The sequence below is a fragment of the Pecten maximus genome, chromosome 6 (assembly GCF_902652985.1).
Source record: "Pecten maximus chromosome 6, xPecMax1.1, whole genome shotgun sequence".
NCBI lineage: Eukaryota > Metazoa > Mollusca > Bivalvia > Pectinida > Pectinidae > Pecten > Pecten maximus.
The window spans coordinates 11,469,110-11,495,876 of record NC_047020.1 but is presented as its reverse complement, the minus strand read 5'-3'; the positions used below and the strand labels follow the sequence as shown (position 1 = coordinate 11,495,876).

The 26,767-nt window shown below is 39.1% G+C and overlaps 2 protein-coding genes across 3 annotated transcripts in view; both read right to left on the bottom strand.

The window, feature by feature from the left end:
- LOC117328964 (N-acetyllactosaminide beta-1,3-N-acetylglucosaminyltransferase 2-like) overlaps window positions 1-26,767 on the bottom strand; it is a 51,635-nt gene that overhangs the window by 16,421 nt on the left and 8,447 nt on the right. The gene's annotated exons all lie outside the window — the stretch shown is intronic.
- LOC117328965 (beta-1,3-galactosyltransferase 5-like) lies at window positions 406-25,874 on the bottom strand. The gene is made up of 2 exons (XM_033886607.1): window positions 25,752-25,874; window positions 406-4,511 (listed from the first exon to the last, which is right to left on the bottom strand). Exon 2 carries the CDS (start codon window positions 4,290-4,292, stop codon window positions 3,057-3,059), a length of 1,236 nt encoding a protein of 411 aa, XP_033742498.1. The 5' UTR covers window positions 4,293-4,511; window positions 25,752-25,874; the 3' UTR covers window positions 406-3,056.

The window sequence follows — 26,767 nt, the reverse complement described above, 5'->3', positions numbered from 1 at the left end:
TGTAAGCATAGTATAAGTACAGTACGGATGTCTGATTACCCCGGCTATGTAAGTATAGTATAAATACAGTACGGATGTCTGACTACCCCGGCTCTGTAAGTATAGTATAAGTACAGTACGGATGTCTGGCTACCCCGGCTATGTAAGTATAGTATAAATACAGTACGGATGACTGATTACCCGGCTATGTAAGTATAGTATAAGTATAGTACGGATGACTGACTACCCGGCTATGTAAGTATAGTATAAGTACAGTACGGATGACTGACTACCCCGGCTCTGTAAGTATAGTATAAATACAGTACGGATGTCTGGCTACCCCAGCTCTGTTAGCGTTTTTGTTAGCAAAATATAAAACGGAAGATTTATATTGCTTTTTTATTAGGAAATACAACAAACTGATAGTAATGTTTGCATTGTTTTATTGAATTCAACAATTTTGTGAACGGAACACGTTTTTTTAATCTTAAACATTGGGACTTAAACAATCCAAATTTATTGCAACCATTGTGTATAAAATACAATAAGCAAGCAATATTACATTACGTTAGTTATGCTTATTACTAAATAAACATATAAAACTATATTATCAGTTATAAAACCTCATACTAAAACATTACCCGCCATAAAAATAACTAAACATGTATTAGGTCACAGACAAACGTATCACAGAACACTATCAATAGGTTAGCATCCGAACTTCTTGGTCAGAACAGAACATCGAAGTTCAGTGAAACATAAATTAAAGATTTCATTGGGTAAGCGAGAACGCCGAACGGCAGAGAAATACAAGATATCATTGGTTAGGAGTCTAACGCCGAACGGCAGTGAAACACTAGATGTCCAGTCGGAACACCTCGCCTCCGTCTGTGAACGCTTCAATCGTAACCCCTCGTCATTTTCTTCGAAACTACGTTCGCAGACGGAGGCGAGGTGTTCCGATTGTGAAAGCTTCGAAGAAAATGATGAGGGGTTCCGATTGATTAGATGTCACTGGATAGGCGAGAACGCCGAACGGCAGTGAATACAAGATCTCATTGCTCGGGGCAGAACATAAATGTCACTGAAACAGTTGATCGGTAGTGATCATTGTATTCGATACGCTAAATATGCATCAAGCTAGAATCACGCTGATTATCAACTACATAACGTTTGACGTGTAACACCTACATTTGTATTGTGTAACACCTATCGTGAAAATGGTAGAATATCTGGATGTGTATACCATTTTAATTGATATAGACGATAAGATGTTTGTGACATGAAAGTCATATGGAATGAGAACATTTAATGGCATACATTTTCGACCACGTAATGTACAAATTTTAAGTCAAGACTTAAGTCAAGACCTGATGTAGAAAACGTAAGTCAAAACCACCTGAGATTACTGTTTTGATATTGTCGAAGCATTCTCAGGAAAAGGTGAGTAAGGAGTTTGTCGAGTGTTAGTAGTAATATCAGGTACAAGGTAATCGCTGTCTCTAGATGTGCGAGATAGTTACCAACAAGACAGATCAAACGATATGTTCGTCTTCGTCAGTCCCCACTCTCATATGACATGTTAACTCTTGTCAGTCCCCACACATATACAGATCTAACGATATGTTCCCCTTCGTCAGTCCCCAAACGAAAAAATCGAATGCGGGAAGTTCCTTTTCAGTACTCTCCACATTCAAACAAAGGGAGATACAATCCCTTTGTAACTCTTCACACTCCTATGCAGGAAACTGCCTTAAGTACCCATCGGGCGAGATGTTCCGAATGATGCAAGAAATTGTCTTTCGGTACTCTCTACATCCAAATAAGAAGTCACTACCTATCCTTTCAAACCATTACGAAGGGCCCTGTAGAATGCTTGTAGAGATTCAGGTTTGTTGTTTGTACTGCTGATTTCCAATTACGAAGGTCAACATCAGTTTTATTTACATAGCGTTAGTTTTACGCAGACTTCCACAGTCGTTAACAAGTAACAAACAATCGGTGATCATGAAATAATTGTTAAACATGATACCATCCAAAATGTAACCCAAGTTTAAAATCAAGTCCAGAGTAGTGGATGCTGAGATCCTGTAATGGAAAATGAAACTAAACAGTGATGTAGCACCAAATACACTGTCACTCCAGTCACGACAGTAGAAATGGAACGGATTATGTTTGCTTTAGGTACAAGTGAATTTAGGGTCTAAGTTGCTTTACGACACTATAATATTTCATCAAGTCAACAATGCAATCGAGTAAAAATCATCGATAAAGTTTCCGAAAAATATCACTTGTGTTAAGTAAAATGCATGTTTGGCTCCTCAATACCTACAGCACCATTGAGAAAAAATGTACACGTAGCAGAGTTACTTCCAAACTGAATATGAAAATTGCGAGTGGAATTCTGGGTATGTTTCTCATTCCAACCAATTCATAGTTTCGAAATAACTCTTCCTCCACGAGACTACATTCTGGTCAATCGACGTCACAGGAAGTGATATTGTGATCACAGATTTTGAGGGGATTCCCCCGCCGCTTCGCGGTAAGTGTGACATGATTTTATGTTTTTCCCTGTCTGTCTGGATTTTCTATTTGTGCATAAAAATAACAGAGTTAACATTAAGCGAAAGCCGCTTTTATTACGAATGAATCCCTTTTAGTTTCTCCAAACACTTTTCTTCGTTTGTCTTTACCCCATCAGCACAAACTCTTGTCACATGAATCCCTCAAAATTCGTGACTGATATCACTTCCTGTGACGTGGACTGAACAGACTTGAACTAATAATCTCCATTATGCCATACATTCACCAACGTTTTCTTGTTGTCTATGTACGGTCGATAAAAAGTGAAATTTAATCATAACGGACTGGCTGATCCTAATCCCCAAGCCTTTAAACAACCCTGGAATAGTTTAGGTTCAGTCCGTCAATGTTAGTGACATCATTATCAGTCAATCACCAATTAAACGATTTGTCCCTACGAAGAGCACGTACTAAAGTTTACAGTACTAACGTGGCCTCGATGACGGACGACAGCGCTCGTTAGATAACTTCTAGTCAGAAGATTGTAATGTGACTTATCGTTCTCTCATGACATCATTTCGAGTTTGCTGTACTATAGCCACGTTTGCGTGACTCTTAGACCATTTCGTGAGTTTTGAGAGAGTCGCCCGCCAGAACTTTTCCAAGGCCCCGTCCTCCCATGCGTTACAGGCGACATGCTGTATGGCATCGTCACCAGTATATTCCTCCAAAGCTGACTTCTGATTCAAAGTCATATTATCTTGGATATCAAAAAATAGTACATCCTTGATGTTTTCCATCAGTAATCCGAAAAGATATGCATCGTCCACAGAAAAGTATGGGTTTGTAAACGACGCTTTGTATAACTCCGGGACGAGGTCGGTTGTGAATATGGCCGCATAACCACTACAGAACCGAGGGAAACGTTTTCTACCAGCAAACACATCCGGTGGGACATACCACCTACTATTCTTGTTCCTTTCGATTGGACTTGTATCGTTCTCCTTGGCATGGCACATCACCACTTTCTTCTTCTCGTAAATCTGTGAGATTAGATATTCTACCGAAGCGAATATATTTACAAACATGTCGTCATCCGCCTTGAGAATGTACTTAGCCTGTATACAATTCTCATTTATCCATTTCATAGCAAGAATACTTTTCATTGTGAGATTAGCGATACTGTCAATGAAATCTCCCTGTATGATGTCGTGATAGAGAAGATTTTCATTGTTAATCTTGACCTGATCTGCCTGAACAGAAGCCCTTCCCAACACAAATATAGTTCTAATGTGTATGTCTTTGAACGTTTTTGAGCTTGCCCACGTCTCTCGTAAAACTGACCGACGTTGAAAATGATCCCACCGACTTTGAAAATATATCAATATATCGACCGGCTCGCCTTTACAAACATCTTGGTTATTGATTACTTCCGTATCCGGTAACACCGGATGTTTGCCCCTAGCACTGTACTTGACCACATTGCGATCATGGAACCATTGTCGATAAGGGTCGACGTATAGGTCGGGACGGGCCTCGTTCTGGCCCTTAGGTGTTGTGTATACTCCTTGAAAATTATTTTCTTTGTGATCATGACTTTCCATGGCCATTCGAAAACTGTCTTTCGCATCCTTTAATACGCCACGTTTACGTCCAGTAGTCGATTTCATCTTTTTGTAGAATTTTGATGACGACAGTGACGTCATCAAAGTAAAGATACATGCCAATACAACGAAAGTCGCGAAAACGCTTTCACACAATTTGAGGACATTTCGTTTTGAGAAACCCATATTTCTTTGTGTCCATCTATGCCAGTTTCAAATGATATTTGTTACGCGTTGACGTCAAAGGTTTACTGACGTATGTCAGCTTGTTAACCACGTGTGACAGGTTAAGTTGTGTTGAGTTGCCCTGTCATCACGTGATCTCAGTTGTCTCGCCCTCCTCCCGTCACAGGTCAGTCCCACGTCAAAGCCAGCTAGCCACAGGAAAGCTTGACCGGGGGTAACCTGTAACATCGGAAGGTAGAACGTCTCAGAAGTCTATCTTAATAAAGAAGATCTCATCTGAGATGACAAATATACAGCAAATACGGCTTACATACCCGCTAAATAAGGATCCCTACACAATAATATGGCTTACATACCCGCTAAATAAGGATCCCTACACAATAATACGGCTTACATTCCCGCTAAATAAGGATCCCTACACAATAATACGGCTTACACACCCGCTAAATAAGGATCCCTACACAATAATACGGCTGATATACCCGCTAAATAAGGATTCCTACACAATAGTACGAACCATATCACAATGTCCGAATGTGACATTTGAGTATCTTTAAAATGTTTACATTGAATGTTTAGAAACGGTAACCATAATAGGAAAACCCGGCATGACACCTGTCTTAAAGAGTTGAAAAAGGAGAAGAACACAGGACTCCAACCCGGGACCTACAATGATCAAAACAGGACTCTAACCCGGGACCTACAATGATCAAAACAGGACTCTAACCCGGGACCTACAATGATCAAAACAGGACTCTAACCCGGGACCTACAATAATCAAAACAGGACTCTAACCCGGGACCTACAATGATCAAAACAGGACTCTAACCCGGGACCTACAATGACCAGAACGGGACTCTAACCCGGGACCTACAATGATCAAAACGGGACTCTAACCCGGGACCTGCAATGACCAGAACGGGACTCTAACCCGTGACCTACAATGATCAAAACAGGACTCTAACCCGGGACCTACAATGATCAAAACAGGACTCTAACCCGGGACCTACAATGATCAAAACAGGACTCTAACCCGGGACCTCGGAACTCTAGAGGAACGCTAGCTATAACTATTTTAGCTACCAAGCAATCCGTGATCAGCCAAGTCCAGTTCCACTATATTCCTACATCATTTAACAAATCTACGACCTCGAACACACACATTGGATCATATAACATCTTCCGTGAGTATATTTATACGTGCGTCAAAAGTAACAGGAGAGAACGACCAGGCCGCAACCTGAGCCCGGGACTTCCGAACGCTAGACGGACGTTCAGTCCTGTCCAGTTCCGCTACGGAATATAACAATAGACTGTTTACTGATCTCTGTTCTGTAACAATAGACTATTTACTGATCTCTGCTCTGTAACAATAGACTATTTACTGATCTCTACTCTGTAACAATAGACTATTTACTGATCTCTTCTCTGTAACAATAGACTATTTACTGATCTCTGTTCTGTAACAATAGACTATTTACTGATCTCTACTATGTAACAATAGACTATTTACTGATCTCTACTCTGTAACAATAGACTATTTACTGATCTCTGCTCTTTAAAAATAGACTATTTACTGATCTTTGCTCTGTAACAATAGACTATTTACTGATCTCTACTGTGTAAAATAAACTATTTACTTATCTCTGCTCTATAACAATAGACTATTTACTGATCTCTACTATGTAACAATAGACTATTTACTGATCTCTACTCTGTAACAATAGACTATTTACTGATCTCTACTATGTAACAATAGACTATTTACTGATCTCTACTCTGTAACAATAGACTATTTACTGATCTCTACTCTGTAACAATAGACTATTTACTGATCTCTGCTCTGTAACAATAGACTATTTACTGTTTCTACTCTATAACAATAGACTATTTACTGATCTCTACTCTATAACAATAGACTATTTACTGATCTCTACCCTGTAACAATAGACTATTTACTGATTTCTACTCTATAACAATAATCTATTTACTGATTTCTACTCTGTAACAATAGACTATTTACTGATCTCTGCTCTGTAACAATAGACTATTTACTGATTTCTGCTCTGTAACAATAGACTATTTACTGATCTCTACTCTGTAACAATAGACTATTTACTGTTTCTACTCTGTAACAATAGACTATTTACTGATCTCTACTCTGTAACAATAGACTATTTACTGATCTCTGCTCTGTAACAATAGACTATTTACTGATCTCTACTCTGTAACAGTAGACTATTTACTGATCTCTACTCTGTAACAATAATCTATTTACTGATTTCTACTCTGTAACAATAGACTATTTACTGATCTCTGCTCTGTAACAATAGACTATTTACTGATCTCTGCTCTGTAACAATAGACTATTTACTGATATCTACTATGTAACAATAGACTATTTAATGATCTCTACTCTGTAACAATAGACTATTTACTGATCTCTACTCTGTAACAATAGATTATTTACTGTTTCTGCTCTGTAGCAATAGACTATTTACTGATCTCTGCTCTGTAACAATAGACTATTTACTGATCTCTGCTCTGTAACAATAGACTATTTACTGATCTCTACTCTGTAACAATAGACTATTTACTGATCTCTGCTCTGTAACAATAGACTATTTACTGATCTCTGCTCATTAACAATAGACTATTTATTGATTTCTACTCTGTAACAATAGACTATCTATTGATTTCTACTCTGTAACAATAGACTATTTACTGATCTCTACCCTGTAACAATAGACTATTTACTGATCTCTGCTCTGTAACAATAGACTATTTACTGATTTCTACTCTGTAGCAATAGACTATTTACTGATCTCTGCTCTGTAACAATAGACTATTTACTGATCTCTACTCTGTAACAATAGACTATTTACTGATCTCTGCTCTGTAACAATAGACTATTTAAGCATGTTTTCTCTGTAACAATAGACTATTTAAGCATGTTTTCTCTGTAACAATAGACTATTTAAGCATGTTTTCTCTGTAACAATAGACTACTTGTATTTACGTATCTCTACTATTTAACAATAGACTATTAACTGATTTCTTCAATCGGAACGGTGGCTAACAACAATAGACTCATATTTAGACAATATTGCATAATACACACCTACTTTGTACTTTGGTTTGTTAAAATAACTTCGCATTATATATACACATTATATATACACATTATATCTACACATTATATAAACACATTATATATACACATTATATCTGCATTAAACCTATTAATAAATGCCGATTGATATACCATTGGCATTTTAATGGCGCTGTCACGTAACAAATATATAAATTAGCCTTAACTTGTTGTTTACGTGTTTACTCATGACAAGAGGCAGTAAACAGTTAATCCGTCTGTGGTACTGTAATAAATGGCGAAACCTGGCTAGATAGTTACACTGGATATATTTAAACTTGTTGATTGGTTTTACAATAACAAATCATATTCCGTGTTAAACATATTTGTGGTTCTGAGTCAGGGCCTCCTTATAAATAGTAACGGTGAGGGACTCACCTGGCCTATGACAGGTAGGCTCACGATTTTGTTACGTGTCCTTGTGTATTGATTTCACATTAATTTACACGAGACAATGCCCGCCTCTGTATAATTACAATAGAACGTTAATGTACGCCATGTCACATGCCTTTGGCACGATGATGGAGGAGCCGACACAATTAGTCGGCTAACCTGACTTGACGCGTGTTTACTTCCTGTGCTGAGTTTCTATGTATACCAAAGGGGCCTCGGGCCTGTATAATCACCTCCATATTGACGTGTTATGCACGCGCGATGACAGTAACAGCTGTAACAACTTGTCAAGTAATTGACAACTCAAACATTCTAGATACACATTTCAAAACTGTTGTCTATCTCTTAAAAAGTATTATCATCCAGTAAGTGCTACATAATGTCGGAATGTGAAAGGGGGTATACCGTATATGAAAAATAGTTATAACACGAGATAATTTTCCAAATTTTGGGGCATAATCAAACACATGTACAAAATGGATAACGTACACAAATGAATACAAACCAAAAGTACCATACATGTATATATATATTTATCCTGCAACTGCCACCGCATTGTCGGAATACACCCACCGTATATATTTTTGCTGTATACGGCAGTGACGGAAAACAGCTGTATTTTGGAATCTTAGCACGTGCGTCAGTTCGACTGACCTACTTCAATGTGAAACTACGTTTGAAAGGCGAACATATTTCTGTCATTTTTGACACCGTTTCACTTCAAAATGATTATTTTTGATGATTATTTTTATGACTGTTGCATGATAAATAGAATACATGGTCAGTGTCTTAAAATATAAGCTGTATTTTTGGCTCGGGACAGAAAGACAAAAGTGGCTCGCCAAGGCTCGCCACTTTTGTCTTTCTTATCCTCGCCAAAATACAGCTTATATTTTAAGACACTGACCATGTATTCTCTATATAAACCGCCTCAGATGAAAGGGTATCAGCATTTGTACATAAAGATTTTGGTCTGTCTGTGGATGAAACACTAAGAAATGATAATTAAACATCGTTTCCCATAGTAACAGGTATAAGTAGGAATGGAACGTCATACAGTGTTACGATACCGCAGAGCTCTGCATTTCAACGTCATTTTGACTTTTCCGCACGTGCCTCCATTCGGATAAGTCTGCCTGGGAATAACACGAGTAATGCCAACGGAACAAATGTCTGGTTAATATCTCGGTCAATACTAATAACTGTGAATCCGAATTTAAATAAACGTGTTTAATGGAGTTTCTTTTGACATGCATACTGGTATGAGCTCAAAGCGTGATTTTATCATCATTAGGCTGTCATTTCATTAGTTTGTACACCTTGTTACCACACGAACCGGGGGATTCAAGTTTAAAGTCTGTGTTTTTGGACCTATCCTAGTCTAAAAGGGGATTTCTACCACAATACCCTGTGTTATTCAACTCTCAGACCATCAGTTAATCATTACAGCCGTTGATTAACAATCTGTTTATACCACACGTGGTATAAACTCTGTACGCATTTCGATTGGCTAACACAGTGAACTTTGACCCAAGCTGCAATTGTTATTGACGTCATCAATAATCTAATGACGTCACATCACCGGGTCCCGGACGTCACCGGTACACTTTATTTGCATACGCGAAATTATACTTGGCCACGTTTCCCTTTGATTCAAGCCGATATTATTGTGGTAGAAACAGGTCACACGACTCGTGATTGTTGGATATGGAATTTATTTCACACTCGTAAGTTATTTTTTAAAAGTTGCAAAAAACACTCGCTAAAGCTCGTGTCTTTTGTAACTTTTAAAAAATAACTTACTCGTGTGAAATAAATTCCATATCCAACAATCACTCGTTGTGTAACCTCTATTTACACACAAGGATATGTTCAAATACACATAGACTGTAACAAAGGTAAGGTCCCTGTGCATATCACTATTTCCCATATAGCGGCTGTTCCACGTATGAAGATATGCATTTCTATGGTCACGAATCGGCCATGGGTTGTATCCTCATTTACGAATGTTATGATCTCGAAAAACATGGTATTTCAGTTGTGCATTAGGCCACAGGCGTCTGCATCAGGTAAATATCTATAGAAAAAATATATTATCCCCTATTCCTACTATATCAACAAGGTGTAACACTTGAAGATCGGAAAATGCACCTAATCTGGACAGAAGTAGGAGCTGTTTTCAAATAGACAGTCTGATTGATCGACAATTATAGTTAGCATTGTTTACAGAGCTGTCGACCGATCAGACTGCCTGTTGCAAAATTAAACCGCTCTAAAAAGTAAAGCCTACTTTCATCGATGCACTGTCGGCTCTCACGACCGCTTTTCGTCAATTTTCTCATCTTTAACTCATTGTCACAAGAATAGCATGCATTGTTGTTTGAGGATTCTAAATCAATGTACGATACTGAAGTTTGTGTACGGATTGAATTTAATTCAAAATGAATCAAAGCTCACCCCCACTTTCGATTTTTGCATGTGGTACACCTTGTTGATACAGTAGGGGTAGGGCTAATATTATTTTTATAAATAGTAACCACGTGCATACGCCAGTGATTAGGCAGAGGGAAGTATGTACGAGACAAGACACCTGTACCGAAGTACTATATAACGACAGGTGTCACACAATGTACCTAGCGCTACTTCTAAATATTCTATAACTACAAACATGGTATACTTATGTAATTATTGCGGCGAGTGTTTCACTAGGACGACGCCAAGGACGATGTTTATGTCTATATATTCAATAAATTGGCCACTAGAAAATTGTATAATTATTGTCTGAAGTGATTTTAAAGCATGTCTTTTAACAAATAGAGAACAAATGCAGTCTTATAAATCAACAGAGCGTTGACATCCTGATATCCCATATATCTGGCAAGGCTACAATTCAATTCAAACTTTTCAAAGCACTTTTTTTTATGGCTAAACAAAAACAACACGAACATAAAAAGGTCATGTATTCATAATACTAAATCAGACTGGATACAGACCTGTCGTCCCCAGTTCTATACATAATACTAAATCAGACTGGATACAGGTCTGTCGTCCTCAGTTCTATACATAATACTAAATCAGACTGGATACAGGCCTGTCGTCGTTAGTTCTATACATAATACTAAATCAGACTGGATACAGGTCTGTCGTCCTCAGTTCTATACACAATACTAAATCAGACTGGATACAGGTCTGTCGTCCTCAGTTCTATACATAATACTTAATCAGACTGGATACAGGTCTGTCGTCCTCAGTTCTATATATAATACTAAATCAGACTGGATACAGGTCTGTCGTCCTCAGTTCTATATATAATACTAAATCATACTGGATACAGACCTATCGTCCTCAGTTCTATACATAATACTAAATCAGACTGGATACAGGCCTGTCGTCCTCAGTTCTATACATAATACTAAATCAGACTGGATACAGGTCTGTCGTCCTCAGTTCTATACATAATACTAAATCAGACTGGATACAGGTCTGTCGTCCTCAGTTCTATATATAATACTAAATCAGACTGGATACAGGTCTGTCGTCCTCAGTTCTATATATAATACTAAATCATACTGGATACAGACCTATCGTCCTCAGTTCTATACATAATACTAAATCATACTGGATACAGGCCTGTCGTCCTCAGTTCTATACATAATACTAAATCAGACTGGATACAGGTCTGTCGTCCTTAGTTCTATACATAATACTAAATCAGACTGGATACAGGTCTGTCGTCCTCAGTTCTATACATAATACTAAATCAGACTGGATACAGGTCTGTCGTCCTCAGTTCTATACATAATACTAAATCAGACTGGATACAGGCCTGTCGTCCTCAGTTCTATACACAATACTAAATCAGACTGGATACAGGTCTGTCATCCTCAGTTCTATACATAATACTAAATCAGACTGGATACAGACCTGTCGTCCTCAGTTCTATACACAATACTAAATCATACTGGATACAGGCCTGTCGTCCTCAGTTCTATACATAATACTAAATCAGACTGGATACAGGTCTGTCGTCCTCAGTTCTATACATAATACTAAATCAGACTGGATACAGACCTGTCGTCCTCAGTTCTATACACAATACTAAATCAGACTGGATACAGGCCTGTCGTCCTCAGTTCTATACACAATACTAAATCAGACTGGATACAGGCCTGTCGTCCTCAGTTCTATACACAATACTAAATCAGACTGGATACAGGCCTGTCGTCCTCAGTTCTATACATAATACTAAATCAGACTGGATACAGGTCTGTCGTCCTTAGTTCTATACACAATACTAAATCAGACTGGATACAGGTCTGTCGTCCTCAGTTCTATACATAATACTAAATCAGACTGGATACAGGTCTGTCGTCCTCAGTTCTATATATAATACTAAATCAGACTGGATACAGGTCTGACGTCCTCAGTTCTATATATAATACTAAATCAGACTGGATACAGGTCTGACGTCCTCAGTTCTATACACAATACTAAATCAGACTGGATACAGACCTGTCGTCCTCAGTTCTATACATAATACTAAATCAGACTGGATACAGGTCTGTCGTCCTCAGTTCTATACACAATACTAAATCAGACTGGATACAGGTCTGTCGTCCTCAGTTCTATACATAATACTAAATCAGACTTAGTACAGGCCTGTCGTCCTCAGTTCTATATATAATACTAAATCAGACTGGATACAGGTCTGTCGTCCTCAGTTCTAATACTAAATCAGACTGGATACAGGTCTGTCGTCCTTAGTTCTATACATAATACTAAATCAGACTGGATACAGGCCTGTCGTCCTCAGTTCTATACACAATACTAAATCAGACTGGATACAGGTCTGTCGTCCTCAGTTCTATACATAATACTAAATCAGACTGGATACAGGCCTGTCGTCCTCAGTTCTATATATAATACTAAATCAGACTGGATACAGGTCTGTCGTCCTCAGTTCTATACATAATACTAAATCAGACTGGATACAGGCCTGTCGTCCTCAGTTCTATACACAATACTAAATCAGACTGGATACAGGTCTGTCGTCCTCAGTTCTATACACAATACTAAATCAGACTGGATACAGGTCTGACGTCCTCAGTTCTATACACACTACTAAATCAGACTGGATACAGGTCTGTCGTCCTCAGTTCTATACATAATACTAAATCAGACTGGATACAGGTCTGTCGTCCTCAGTTCAATACATAATACTAAATCAGACTGGATACAAGCCTGTCGTCCTCAGTTCTATATATAATACTAAATCAGACTGGATACAGGTCTGTCGTCCTCAGTGTTATACATAATACTAAATCAGACTGGATACAGGCCTGTCGTCCTCAGTTCTATACACAATACTAAATCAGACTGGATACAGACCTGTCGTCCTTAGTTCTATACATAATACTAAATCAGACTGGATACAGGCCTGTCGTCCTCAGTTCTATACATAATACTAAATCAGACTGGATACAGGTATGTTGTCCTCAGTTCTATACACAATACTAAATCAGACTGGATACAGGTCTGTCATCCTCAGTTCTATACATAATACTAAATCAGACTGGATACAGACCTGTCGTCCTCAGTTCTATACACAATACTAAATCAGACTGGATACAGGCCTGTCGTCCTCAGTTCTATACATAATACTAAATCAGACTGGATACAGGCCTGTCGTCCTCAGTTCTATACACAATACTAAATCAGACTGGATACAGGCCTGTCGTCCTCAGTTCTATACATAATACTAAATCAGACTGGATACAGGTCTGTCGTCCTTAGTTCTATACACAATACTAAATCAGACTGGATACAGGTCTGTCGTCCTCAGTTCTATACATAATACTAAATCAGACTGGATACAGGCCTGTCGTCCTCAGTTCTATACATAATACTAAATCAGACTGGATACAGGCCTGTCATCCTCAGTTCTAATACTAAATCAGACTGGATACAGGTTTGTCTTCCTCAGTTCTATACATAATACTAAATCAGACTGGATACAGGTATGTCGTCCTCAGTTCTATACACAATACTAAATCAGACTGGATACAGGTCTGTCGTCCTCAGTTCTATACACAATACTAAATCAGACTGGATACAGGCCTCTCGTCCTCAGTTCTATACACAATACTAAATCAGACTGGATACAGGCCTGTCGTCCTCAGTTCTATATATAATACTTAATCAGACTGGATACAGGCCTGTCGTCCTCAGTTCTATACATAATACTAAATCAGACTGGATACAGGTCTGTCGTCCCCAGTTCTATACACAATACTAAATCAGACTGGATACAGACCTGTCGTCCTCAGTTCTATATATAATACTAAATCAGACTGGATACAGACCTGTCGTCCTCAGTTCTATACATAATACTAAATCATACTGGATACAGGTCTGTCGTCCTCAGTTCTATACATAATACTAAATCAGACTGGATACAGGTCTGTCGTCCTCAGTTCTATATATAATACTAAATCAGACTGGATACAGGTCTGTCGTCCTCAGTTCTATACACAATACTAAATCAGACTGGATACAGGCCTGTCGTCCTCAGTTCTATACACAATACTAAATCAGACTGGATACAGACCTGTCGTCCTTAGTTCTATACACAATACTAAATCAGACTGGATACAGGTCTGTCGTCCTCAGTTCTATACACAATACTACATCAGACTGGATACAGGTCTGTCGTCCTCAGTTCTATACACAATACTAAATCAGACTGGATACAGGCCTGTCGTCCTCAGTTCTATACACAATACTAAATCAGACTGGATACAGACCTGTCGTCCTTAGTTCTATACACAATACTAAATCAGACTGGATACAGGTCTGTCGTCCTCAGTTCTATACACAATACTACATCAGACTGGATACAGGTCTGTCGTCCTCAGTTCTATACACAATACTAAATCAGATTGGATACAGGCCTGTCGTCCTTAGTTCTATACATAATACTAAATCAGACTGGATACAGGTCTGTCGTCCTCAGTTCTATACATAATACTAAATCAGACTGGATACAGGTTTGTCGTCCTCAGTTCTATACACAATACTAAATCAGACTGGATACAGGTCTGTCGTCCTCAGTTCTATACACAATACTAAATCAGACTGGATACAGGTCTGTCGTCCTCAGTTCTATACACAATACTAAATCAGACTGGATACAGGTCTGTCGTCCTCAGTTCTATACACAATACTAAATAAGACTGGATACAGGTTTGTCTTCCTCAGTTCTATACACAATACTAAATCAGACTGGATACAGGTCTGTCGTCCTCAGTTCTATACATATTACTAAATCAGACTGGATACAGGTCTGTCGTCCTCAGTTCTATACACAATACTAAATCAGACTGGATACAGGTTTGTCGTCCTCAGTTCTATACACAATACTAAATCATACTGGATATAGGTCTGTTGTCCTCAGTTCTATACACAATACTAAATCAGGCTGGATACAGGCCTGTCGTCCTCAGTTCTATACATAATACTAAATCATACTGGATACAGGCCTGTCGTCCTCAGTTCTATACACAATACTAAATCAGGCTGGATACAGGCCTGTCGTCGTTAGTTCTATACACAATACTAAATCAGACTGGATACAGACCTGTCGTCCTTAGTTCTATACACAATACTAAATCATACTGGATATAGGTCTGTTGTCCTCAGTTCTATACACAATACTAAATCAGGCTGGATACAGGCCTGTCGTCCTCAGTTCTATACACAATACTAAATCAGACTGGATACAGGTCTGTCGTCCTCAGTTCTATACACAATACTAAACCAGACTGGATACAGGTCTGTCGTCCTCAGTTCTATACATAATACTAAATCAGACTGGATACAGGTCTGTCGTCCTCAGTTCTATACATAATACTAAATCATACTGGATACAGACCTGTCGTCCTCAGTTCTATACATAATACTAAATCAGACTGGATACAAGTCTGTCGTCGTTAGTTCTATATATAATACTAAATCAGACTGGATACAGGTCTGTCGTCCTCAGTTCTATACACAATACTAAATCAGACTGGATACAGGTCTGTCGTCCTCAGTTCTATACATAATACTAAATCATACTGGATACAGGCCTGTCGTCCTCAGTTCTATACACAATACTAAATCAGGCTGGATACAGGCCTGTCGTCGTTAGTTCTATACACAATACTAAATCAGACTGGATACAGACCTGTCGTCCTTAGTTCTATACACAATACTAAATCATACTGGATATAGGTCTGTTGTCCTCAGTTCTATACACAATACTAAATCAGGCTGGATACAGGCCTGTCGTCCTCAGTTCTATACACAAAACTAAATCAGACTGGATACAGGTCTGTCGTCCTCAGTTCTATACACAATACTAAACCAGACTGGATACAGGTCTGTCGTCCTCAGTTCTATACACAATATTAAATCAGACTGGATACAGGTCTGTTGTCCTCAGTTCTATACATAATACTAAATCAGACTGGATACAGGCCTGTCGTCCTCAGTTCTATACACAATACTAAATCAGACTGGATACAGGCCTGTCGTCCTCAGTTCTATACACAATACTAAATCAGACTGGATACAGACCTGTCGTCCTTAGTTCTATACACAATACTAAATCAGACTGGATACAGACCTGTCGTCCTTAGTTCTATACATAATACTAAATCAGACTGGATACAGGCCTGTCGTCCTCAGTTCTATATATAATACTAAATCAGACTGGATACAGGTCTGTCGTCCTCAGTTCTATACACAATACTAAATCAGACTGGATACAGGCCTGTCGTCCTCAGTTCTATACACAATACTAAATCATACTGGATACAGGCCTGTCGTCCTCAGTTCTATACATAATACTAAATCAGACTGGATACAGACCTGTCGTCCTCAGTTCTATACATAATACTAAATCAGACTGGATACAGGTCTGTCGTCCTCAGTTCTATACACAATACTAAATCATACTGGATACAGGCCTGTCGTCCTCAGTTCTATACATAATACTAAATCAGACTGGATACAGGTCTGTTGTCCTCAGTTCTATACACAATACTAAATCATACTGGATACAGGTCTGTTGTCCTCAGTTCTATACACAATACTAAATCAGACTGGATACAGGTCTGTTGTCCTCAGTTCTATACACAATACTAAATCATACTGGATACAGGTCTGTTGTCCTCAGTTCTATACACAATACTAAATCAGACTGGATACAGGTCTGTTGTCCTCAGTTCTATACACAATACTAAATCAGACTGGATACAGGTCTGTTGTCCTCAGTTCTATACACAATACTAAATCAGACTGGATACAGACCTGTCGTCCTTAGTTCTATACATAATACTAAATCAGACTGGATACAGGCCTGTCGTCCTCAGTTCTATACACAATACTAAATCATACTGGATACAGGCCTGTCGTCCTCAGTTCTATACATAATACTAAATCAGACTGGATACAGGTCTGTCGTCCTCAGTTCTATACACAATACTAAATCAGACTGGATACAGACCTGTCGTCCTCAGTTCTATACATAATACTAAATCAGACTGGATACAGACCTGTCGTCCTCAGTTCTATACACAATACTAAATCAGACTGGATACAGGCCTGTCGTCCTCAGTTCTATACACAATACTAAATCATACTGGATACAGGTCTGTTGTCCTCAGTTCTATACACAATACTAAATCAGACTGGATACAGGTCTGTTGTCCTCAGTTCTATACACAATACTAAATCAGACTGGATACAGACCTGTCGTCCTCAGTTCTATACATAATACTAAATCAGACTGGATACAGGCCTGTCGTCCTTAGTTCTATACACAATACTAAATCAGACTGGATACAGGTCTGTCGTCCTTAGTTCTATACATAATACTAAATCAGACTGGATACAGGCCTGTCGTCCTCAGTTCTATACACAATACTAAATCATACTGGATACAGTCCTGTCGTCCTCAGTTCTATATATAATACTAAATCAGACTGGATACAGGTCTGTCGTCCTCAGTTCTATACACAATACTAAATCAGACTGGATACAGACCTGTCGTCCTCAGTTCTATACATAATACTAAATCAGACTGGATACAGACCTGTCGTCCTCAGTTCTATACACAATACTAAATCAGACTGGATACAGGCCTGTCGTCCTCAGTTCTATACACAATACTAAATCATACTGGATACAGGTCTGTTGTCCTCAGTTCTATACACAATACTAAATCAGACTGGATACAGGCCTGTCGTCCTCAGTTCTATACACAATACTAAATCAGACTGAATACAGACCTGTCGTCCTCAGTTCTATACACAATACTAAATCAGACTGGATACAGGTCTGTCGTCCTCAGTTCTATACACAATACTAAATCAGACTGGATACAGGCCTGTCGTCCTCAGTTCTATACACAATACTAAATCAGACTGGATACAGACCTGTCGTCCTTAGTTCTATACACAATACTAAATCAGACTGGATACAGGTCTGTCGTCCTCAGTTCTATACACAATACTACATCAGACTGGATACAGGTCTGTCGTCCTCAGTTCTATACACAATACTAAATCAGATTGGATACAGGCCTGTCGTCCTTAGTTCTATACATAATACTAAATCAGACTGGATACAGGTCTGTCGTCCTCAGTTCTATACACAATACTAAACCAGACTGGATACAGGTCTGTCGTCCTCAGTTCTATACACAATATTAAATCAGACTGGATACAGGTCTGTTGTCCTCAGTTCTATACATAATACTAAATCAGACTGGATACAGGCCTGTCGTCCTCAGTTCTATACACAATACTAAATCAGACTGGATACAGGCCTGTCGTCCTCAGTTCTATACACAATACTAAATCAGACTGGATACAGACCTGTCGTCCTTAGTTCTATACACAATACTAAATCAGACTGGATACAGACCTGTCGTCCTTAGTTCTATACATAATACTAAATCAGACTGGATACAGGCCTGTCGTCCTCAGTTCTATATATAATACTAAATCAGACTGGTTACAGGTCTGTCGTCCTCAGTTCTATACACAATACTAAATCAGACTGGATACAGGCCTGTCGTCCTCAGTTCTATACACAATACTAAATCATACTGGATACAGGCCTGTCGTCCTCAGTTCTATACATAATACTAAATCAGACTGGATACAGACCTGTCGTCCTCAGTTCTATACATAATACTAAATCAGACTGGATACAGGTCTGTCGTCCTCAGTTCTATACACAATACTAAATCATACTGGATACAGGCCTGTCGTCCTCAGTTCTATACATAATACTAAATCAGACTGGATACAGGTCTGTTGTCCTCAGTTCTATACACAATACTAAATCATACTGGATACAGGTCTGTTGTCCTCAGTTCTATACACAATACTAAATCAGACTGGATACAGGTCTGTTGTCCTCAGTTCTATACACAATACTAAATCATACTGGATACAGGTCTGTTGTCCTCAGTTCTATACACAATACTAAATCAGACTGGATACAGGTCTGTTGTCCTCAGTTCTATACACAATACTAAATCAGACTGGATACAGGTCTGTTGTCCTCAGTTCTATACACAATACTAAATCAGACTGGATACAGACCTGTCGTCCTTAGTTCTATACATAATACTAAATCAGACTGGATACAGGCCTGTCGTCCTCAGTTCTATACACAATACTAAATCATACTGGATACAGTCCTGTCGTCCTCAGTTCTATATATAATACTAAATCAGACTGGATACAGGTCTGTCGTCCTCAGTTCTATACACAATACTAAATCAGACTGGATACAGACCTGTCGTCCTCAGTTCTATACATAATACTAAATCAGACTGGATACAGACCTGTCGTCCTCAGTTCTATACACAATACTAAATCAGACTGGATACAGGCCTGTCGTCCTCAGTTCTATACACAATACTAAATCATACTGGATACAGGTCTGTTGTCCTCAGTTCTATACACAATACTAAATCAGACTGGATACAGGTCTGTTGTCCTCAGTTCTATACACAATACTAAATCAGACTGGATACAGACCTGTCGTCCTCAGTTCTATACATAATACTAAATCAGACTGGATACAGGCCTGTCGTCCTTAGTTCTATACACAATACTAAATCAGACTGGATACAGGTCTGTCGTCCTTAGTTCTATACATAATACTAAATCAGACTGGATACAGGCCTGTCGTCCTCAGTTCTATACACAATACTAAATCATACTGGATACAGTCCTGTCGTCCTCAGTTCTATATATAATACTAAATCAGACTGGATACAGGTCTGTCGTCCTCAGTTCTATACACAATACTAAATCAGACTGGATACAGACCTGTCGTCCTCAGTTCTATACATAATACTAAATCAGACTGGATACAGACCTGTCGTCCTCAGTTCTATACACAATACTAAATCAGACTGGATACAGGCCTGTCGTCCTCAGTTCTATACACAATACTAAATCATACTGGATACAGGTCTGTTGTCCTCAGTTCTATACACAATACTAAATCAGACTGGATACAGGCCTGTCGTCCTCAGTTCTATACACAATACTAAATCAGACTGAATACAGACCTGTCGTCCTCAGTTCTATACACAATACTAAATCAGACTGGATACAGGTCTGTTGTCCTCAGTTCTATACACAATACTAAATCAGACTGGATACAGACCTGTCGTCCTCAGTTCTATACATAATACTAAATCAGACTGGATACAGGCCTGTCGTCCTTAGTGCTATACACAATACTAAATCAGACTGGATACAGGTCTGTTGTCCTCAGTTCTATATATAATACTAAATCATACTGGATACAGGTCTGTCGTCCTCAGTTCTATACACAATACTAAATCAGACTGGATACAGGTCTGTCGTCCTCAGTTCTATACATAATACTAAATCATACTGGATACAGGCCTGTCGTCCTCAGTTCTATACACAATACTAAATCAGGCTGGATACAGGCCTGTCGTCGTTAGTTCTATACACAATACTAAATCAGACTGGATACAGACCTGTCGTCCTTAGTTCTATACACAATACTAAATCATACTGGATATAGGTCTGTTGTCCTCAGTTCTATACACAATACTAAACCAGACTGGATACAGGTCTGTCGTCCTCAGTTCTATACACAATATTAAATCAGACTGGATACAGGTCTGTTGTCCTCAGTTCTATACACAATACTAAATCAGACTGGATACAGACCTGTCGTCCTTAGTTCTATACACAATACTAAATCAGACTGGATACAGACCTGTCGTCCTTAGTTCTATACATAATACTAAATCAGACTGGATACAGGCCTGTCGTCCTCAGTTCTATATATAATACTAAATCAGACTGGATACAGGTCTGTCGTCCTCAGTTCTATACACAATACTAAATCAGACTGGATACAGGCCTGTCGTCCTCAGTTCTATATATAATACTAAATCAGACTGGATACAGGTCTGTCGTCCTCAGTTCTATACACAATACTAAATCAGACTGGATACAGGCCTGTCGTCCTCAGTTCTATACACAATACTAAATCATACTGGATACAGTCCTGTCGTCCTCAGTTCTATATATAATACTAAATCAGACTGGATACAGGCCTGTCGTCCTCAGTTCTATACATAATACTAAATCAGACTGGATACAGGTCTGTCGTCCTCAGTTCTATACACAATACTAAACCAGACTGGATACAGGTCTGTCGTCCTCAGTTCTATACACAATATTAAATCAGACTGGATACAGGTCTGTTGTCCTCAGTTCTATACACAATACTAAATCAGACTGGATACAGACCTGTCGTCCTTAGTTCTATACACAATACTAAATCAGACTGGATACAGACCTGTCGTCCTTAGTTCTATACATAATACTAAATCAGACTGGATACAGGCCTGTCGTCCTCAGTTCTATATATAATACTAAATCAGACTGGATACAGGTCTGTCGTCCTCAGTTCTATACACAATACTAAATCAGACTGGATACAGGCCTGTCGTCCTCAGTTCTATACACAATACTAAATCATACTGGATACAGTCCTGTCGTCCTCAGTTCTATATATAATACTAAATCAGACTGGATACAGGCCTGTCGTCCTCAGTTCTATACACAATACTAAATCATACTGGATACAGGTCTGTTGTCCTCAGTTCTATACACAATACTAAATCAGACTGGATACAGACCTGTCGTCCTCAGTTCTATACACAATACTAAATCATACTGGATACAGGTCTGTTGTCCTCAGTTCTATACACAATACTAAATCAGACTGGATACAGACCTGTCGTCCTTAGTTCTATACATAATACTAAATCAGACTGGATACAGGCCTGTCGTCCTCAGTTCTATACACAATACTAAATCATACTGGATACAGTCCTGTCGTCCTCAGTTCTATATATAATACTAAATCAGACTGGATACAGGCCTGTCGTCCTCAGTTCTATACACAATACTAAATCATACTGGATACAGGTCTGTTGTCCTCAGTTCTATACACAATACTAAATCAGACTGGATACAGGTCTGTTGTCCTCAGTTCTATACACAATACTAAATCAGACTGGATACAGGTCTGTTGTCCTCAGTTCTATACATAATACTAAATCAGACTGGATACAGGCCTGTCGTCCTCAGTTCTATACATAATACTAAATCAGACTGGATACAGGCCTGTCGTCCTCAGTTCTATATATAATACTAAATCAGACTGGATACAGGTCTGTCGTCCTCAGTTCTATACATAATACTAAATCAGACTGGATACAGGCCTGTCGTCCTTAGTTCTATACACAATACTAAATCAGACTGGATACAGGTCTGTTGTCCTCAGTTCTATATATAATACTAAATCATACTGGATACAGGTCTGTTGTCCTCAGTTCTATACACAATACTAAATCAGACTGGATACAGACCTGTCGTCCTCAGTTCTATACATAATACTAAATCAGACTGGATACAGGTCTGTCGTCCTCAGTTCTATACACAATACTAAATCAGACTGGATACAGGCCTGTCGTCCTCAGTTCTATACATAATACTAAATCAGACTGGATACAGGTCTGTCGTCCTCAGTTCTATACACAATACTAAATCAGACTGGATACAGACCTGTCGTCCTCAGTTCTATACACAATACTAAATCAGACTGGATACAGGTATGTCGTCTTTAATTTCCGGATTGAATCGTACTGACCGGGCGCTGGTTCTTACACCTGGCTGAATTTTACATCCAGGCAATGACAACTCCTCACAGTAGATTTCGTTTCTCTTTTTTCTATCTGACAATGCAATCCTTCAAGGAAAAGAACTTGAAATTGCTCTGATAATAATATATACATTTTTGTATGATGAGAGAATGCTATACACTTGGGTAGAAAATTTGCATTGGTTTAAGGAATTTACACAAGCACCTGCTTCAGTGACCTATCATGATTCAGTGTTTCCTGACATTGTACAGGAAGTGTGTACATTCCGTGTTTCCTTTGATGACTATTTTAGAAGTAAGAACCCTACGTCTAACTGACAACATATTTTTGACGATGTACGAATAAGGGTTGGCATCATTTTATTAAAGTATTACTCGGATTATGCATCACTGGAAAGAAAAATATTTCTTTGTAGAGACCTGTATTTGTCCAAAATTGTTCTCTTGTCGGAGATACACCAGTGATTCGGACGTTGTCTGTTTTAGCTCGACTAGTCTTTTACAATAACTGATACAAACGGATACCTCAATAGTGTAGTAGTCTCTGCTATACATGGAACTTGACCTCAATCCTTTTGTAGCTATGTGACAACATATATGCATTTCGTGCTGTCTACTACGAGCGTTTGATGAGGTGAGATCAGGTTAGAGCCTGATCAACCATCTGCGACTAATGTTTTACATCACGCTAGTACTGTGGGGACCCATTGATACACTTAGCTACATACCGACCCCGTCAACATGACACGCATTTTAATATAATTTCCTACTTGACATCACAATAACGTTTTCTTTCTTTCTTTAGGTAGGGACGTAAAAATTGTGCTCGCTGCCCCTTTTTATTATTATTAAACTGCGACTCACTTTGAGATCGTATCTTTTATCTTCTTTCTGCACAACTTTCTCCTTCCTAATGTCAACCTTGACAATGCCTCACTTTGGCCTTGAGTTGAACGTTCGCTCCTGTAAGGGAGGCTTTGTGTTCTGTTCCCTGGTCGAGGGAGGGACGAATGGTTTACCCGTTGTCAGAGTGTGACCGGGCGAGGTGTCCGGCTGGATGCTCTCGATAGAATGGGAGACAAACACGAACATACCACAGCCTCCAAAAACACGTACTTTTAAACACAGGGGAGGCCAAACGACCATAACTGTTTTTCGCGACAACATTTTTTAATGTCAATGACGTGATTAAAGTCTCACGGAACCGATGTGAGGATAACCCAATCGCAACTTCTCGTACAATTCCGTCAAAGCTCGGAGCTTTGACGGAATTGTACGAGAAGTTGCGATTGGAGGATAACCGTGTGTCACACGAGATCTCGTCGTGTCACACGAGATCTCGTCAGGTCACATGAACTCGGTCATTACAAATATGGCCGCGAAATGTTTGGAAATTCGGAGATCGATTATAAAATGAGTGGAATGACCTGTTTATGTGTGGTGACATCTATACCTGTTAGTCAGGTGTGTCGACAAATGATCGATGTTTCGATATATTTGTGTTTTATGTCTACACGACGATACTGAATAGTTGAAAACATATATGATGAAGTGCCGACCCAAGGGCGGGTCGACTTTCCCCACCCATTTTCGCCATGGCACTAGTTGTGATGTTAGTAAGGCCATATCAGATATCCGAGGAAGGCCGATAAACATTAGAAACGTTGGGATAGTGTTGGTGGTGTGAGGTGATAGATTTAGGAGTGCTGTATAGTATATATCCCAGACAATACTACCGTGTACTATCATATAGCCATAGTAGCACTCCTATTTCACGAGTTCAATTTAACGTCAACATTATTTATGATGTTTAACATCTAAGTCGAGGTAAATAGACCAATTGTAAAGACATATCGTGTGCTGAGGTCCAACGACGGATCATTATCGAAAGGACTCCGGGTCAACCTGGAAAGTCAACTTACCTAGCGTTCCTTATCAGACAGACCAGAGCGCGCGCGACCTAATCTCGGACCACACGATGCTTAATTACACCGCTTGACGTAAGTGGATTTGCCACTAGATATGTCTGTGCGTGGTCGATATGGCAGAGTTTGGATACAAACTTGAAATAATGCAATTGTAAGTAATAGCAGAGTAAAATAAGGACGAAGTGTCAATATAAATTTAACATGACATGTCTGTCTACACCACTACGATCTGGCCCTGGTCGCTACTGTAGACTGAACTGACCCTGAAGTCGCTATACCAAATAACCAACTGGTTACGAAGCCCCGGCCCCAGGGATGAGATAACTAGCTTTGGATCCGACCATTAATACAGGGTATCCGCCTCCGCCCGGGGACGCGACATTTTACCACGGAGGTGACCTCTGATACAGGGTACCCGTGGATGTGACACCTGGACCTACGGCGACTCGGGGGAGTACTGAAAATATAATCTAAATAAACCGTGCCATTCCTGTAATCCTAGAAACTATTAAAAGACAGGGTTACCTAAACCCACGGGAACTACACAGATGTAGCTAGGGCAATCTAACACAGATGTAGCTAGGGCAATCTAACACCGTTAACGGGTAGCATTTTAGTGTCATACACAATGTATACAACTCCCGGGAGAACGTTAAAGTGTTTTGAATTCAAACAACAAATACGAAAGGTATACATGTATCTACATACCGTATATTACGAGCAATCCATCGCCAAATTCATCCACATCCACATCATCGCATCCCCACGTGTGATAAAGAGGAGAAATCGGCGAGAGTTCAACTGAATGGCGTTCTGGGCCACAAGTACTATTTATAACATAAGTGTTGTCCCATATGTGTCATCACATAACTGTATCAGAATATAAGTCCTAGGTGTCAGGGAGTTCTTAAAGCCTTCGTACGATTAAGCTAATGACGTCACGTATTACGATGAGTTGATATTAACAACAATAATACGGATAATATATGACACGTACTCCTAAGTCTACCGAGAAAATTCAATGGTCTCACGGGAAACATTAAATTCATAGTTTCTTGTTAAAGCATTGACAAATACCACAGCCGAGTGCACTACGCCACGCTACACTTTCAGTATCTAAATAATATCTTATAAACAATGTATATTTTAAGTTCAAATATCAAATGAATACAAAAAGCCAACTCAGCACCATTTACTTTTCAGTTTTAGGTTTTTTAAGATTCGACTTTAACATGACGTGTAGTTTATATTGAGACCGGTCCCATGAAGTTTGGAAATAAAAATAAACCAGTTGAACAACCTGGTTATCTCCGGGGTTTACTGACCGGGATTAATAAATATCTGGCCAACCTTAGGGTTACTGACCGGGACCAACATATATCTGGTCAATCTTAGGGTTACTGACCGGGATTAATAAATATCTGGCCAACCTTAGGGTTACTGCCCGAGACCAACATATATCTGGTCATCATCAGGGTTACTGACCGAAACCAACATATACCTGGTCATCCTCGGGGTTACTGACCGGGACCAACATATATCTGGTCAACCTTAGGGTTACTGACCGTGACCAACATATATCTGGTCATCATCAAGGTTACTGACCGGGATTAATAAATATCTGGTCAACCTTAGGGTTACTGACCGGGACCAACATATATCTGGTCATCATCAGGGTTACTGACCGAAACCAACACATACCTGGTCATCCTCGGGGTTACTGA

What these genes read in the sequence shown, in the direction of transcription:
- LOC117328965 (XM_033886607.1), bottom strand. Translation starts at nt 4,292, where the DNA reads ATGGGTTTCTCAAAACGAAATGTCCTCAAATTGTGTGAAAGCGTTTTC.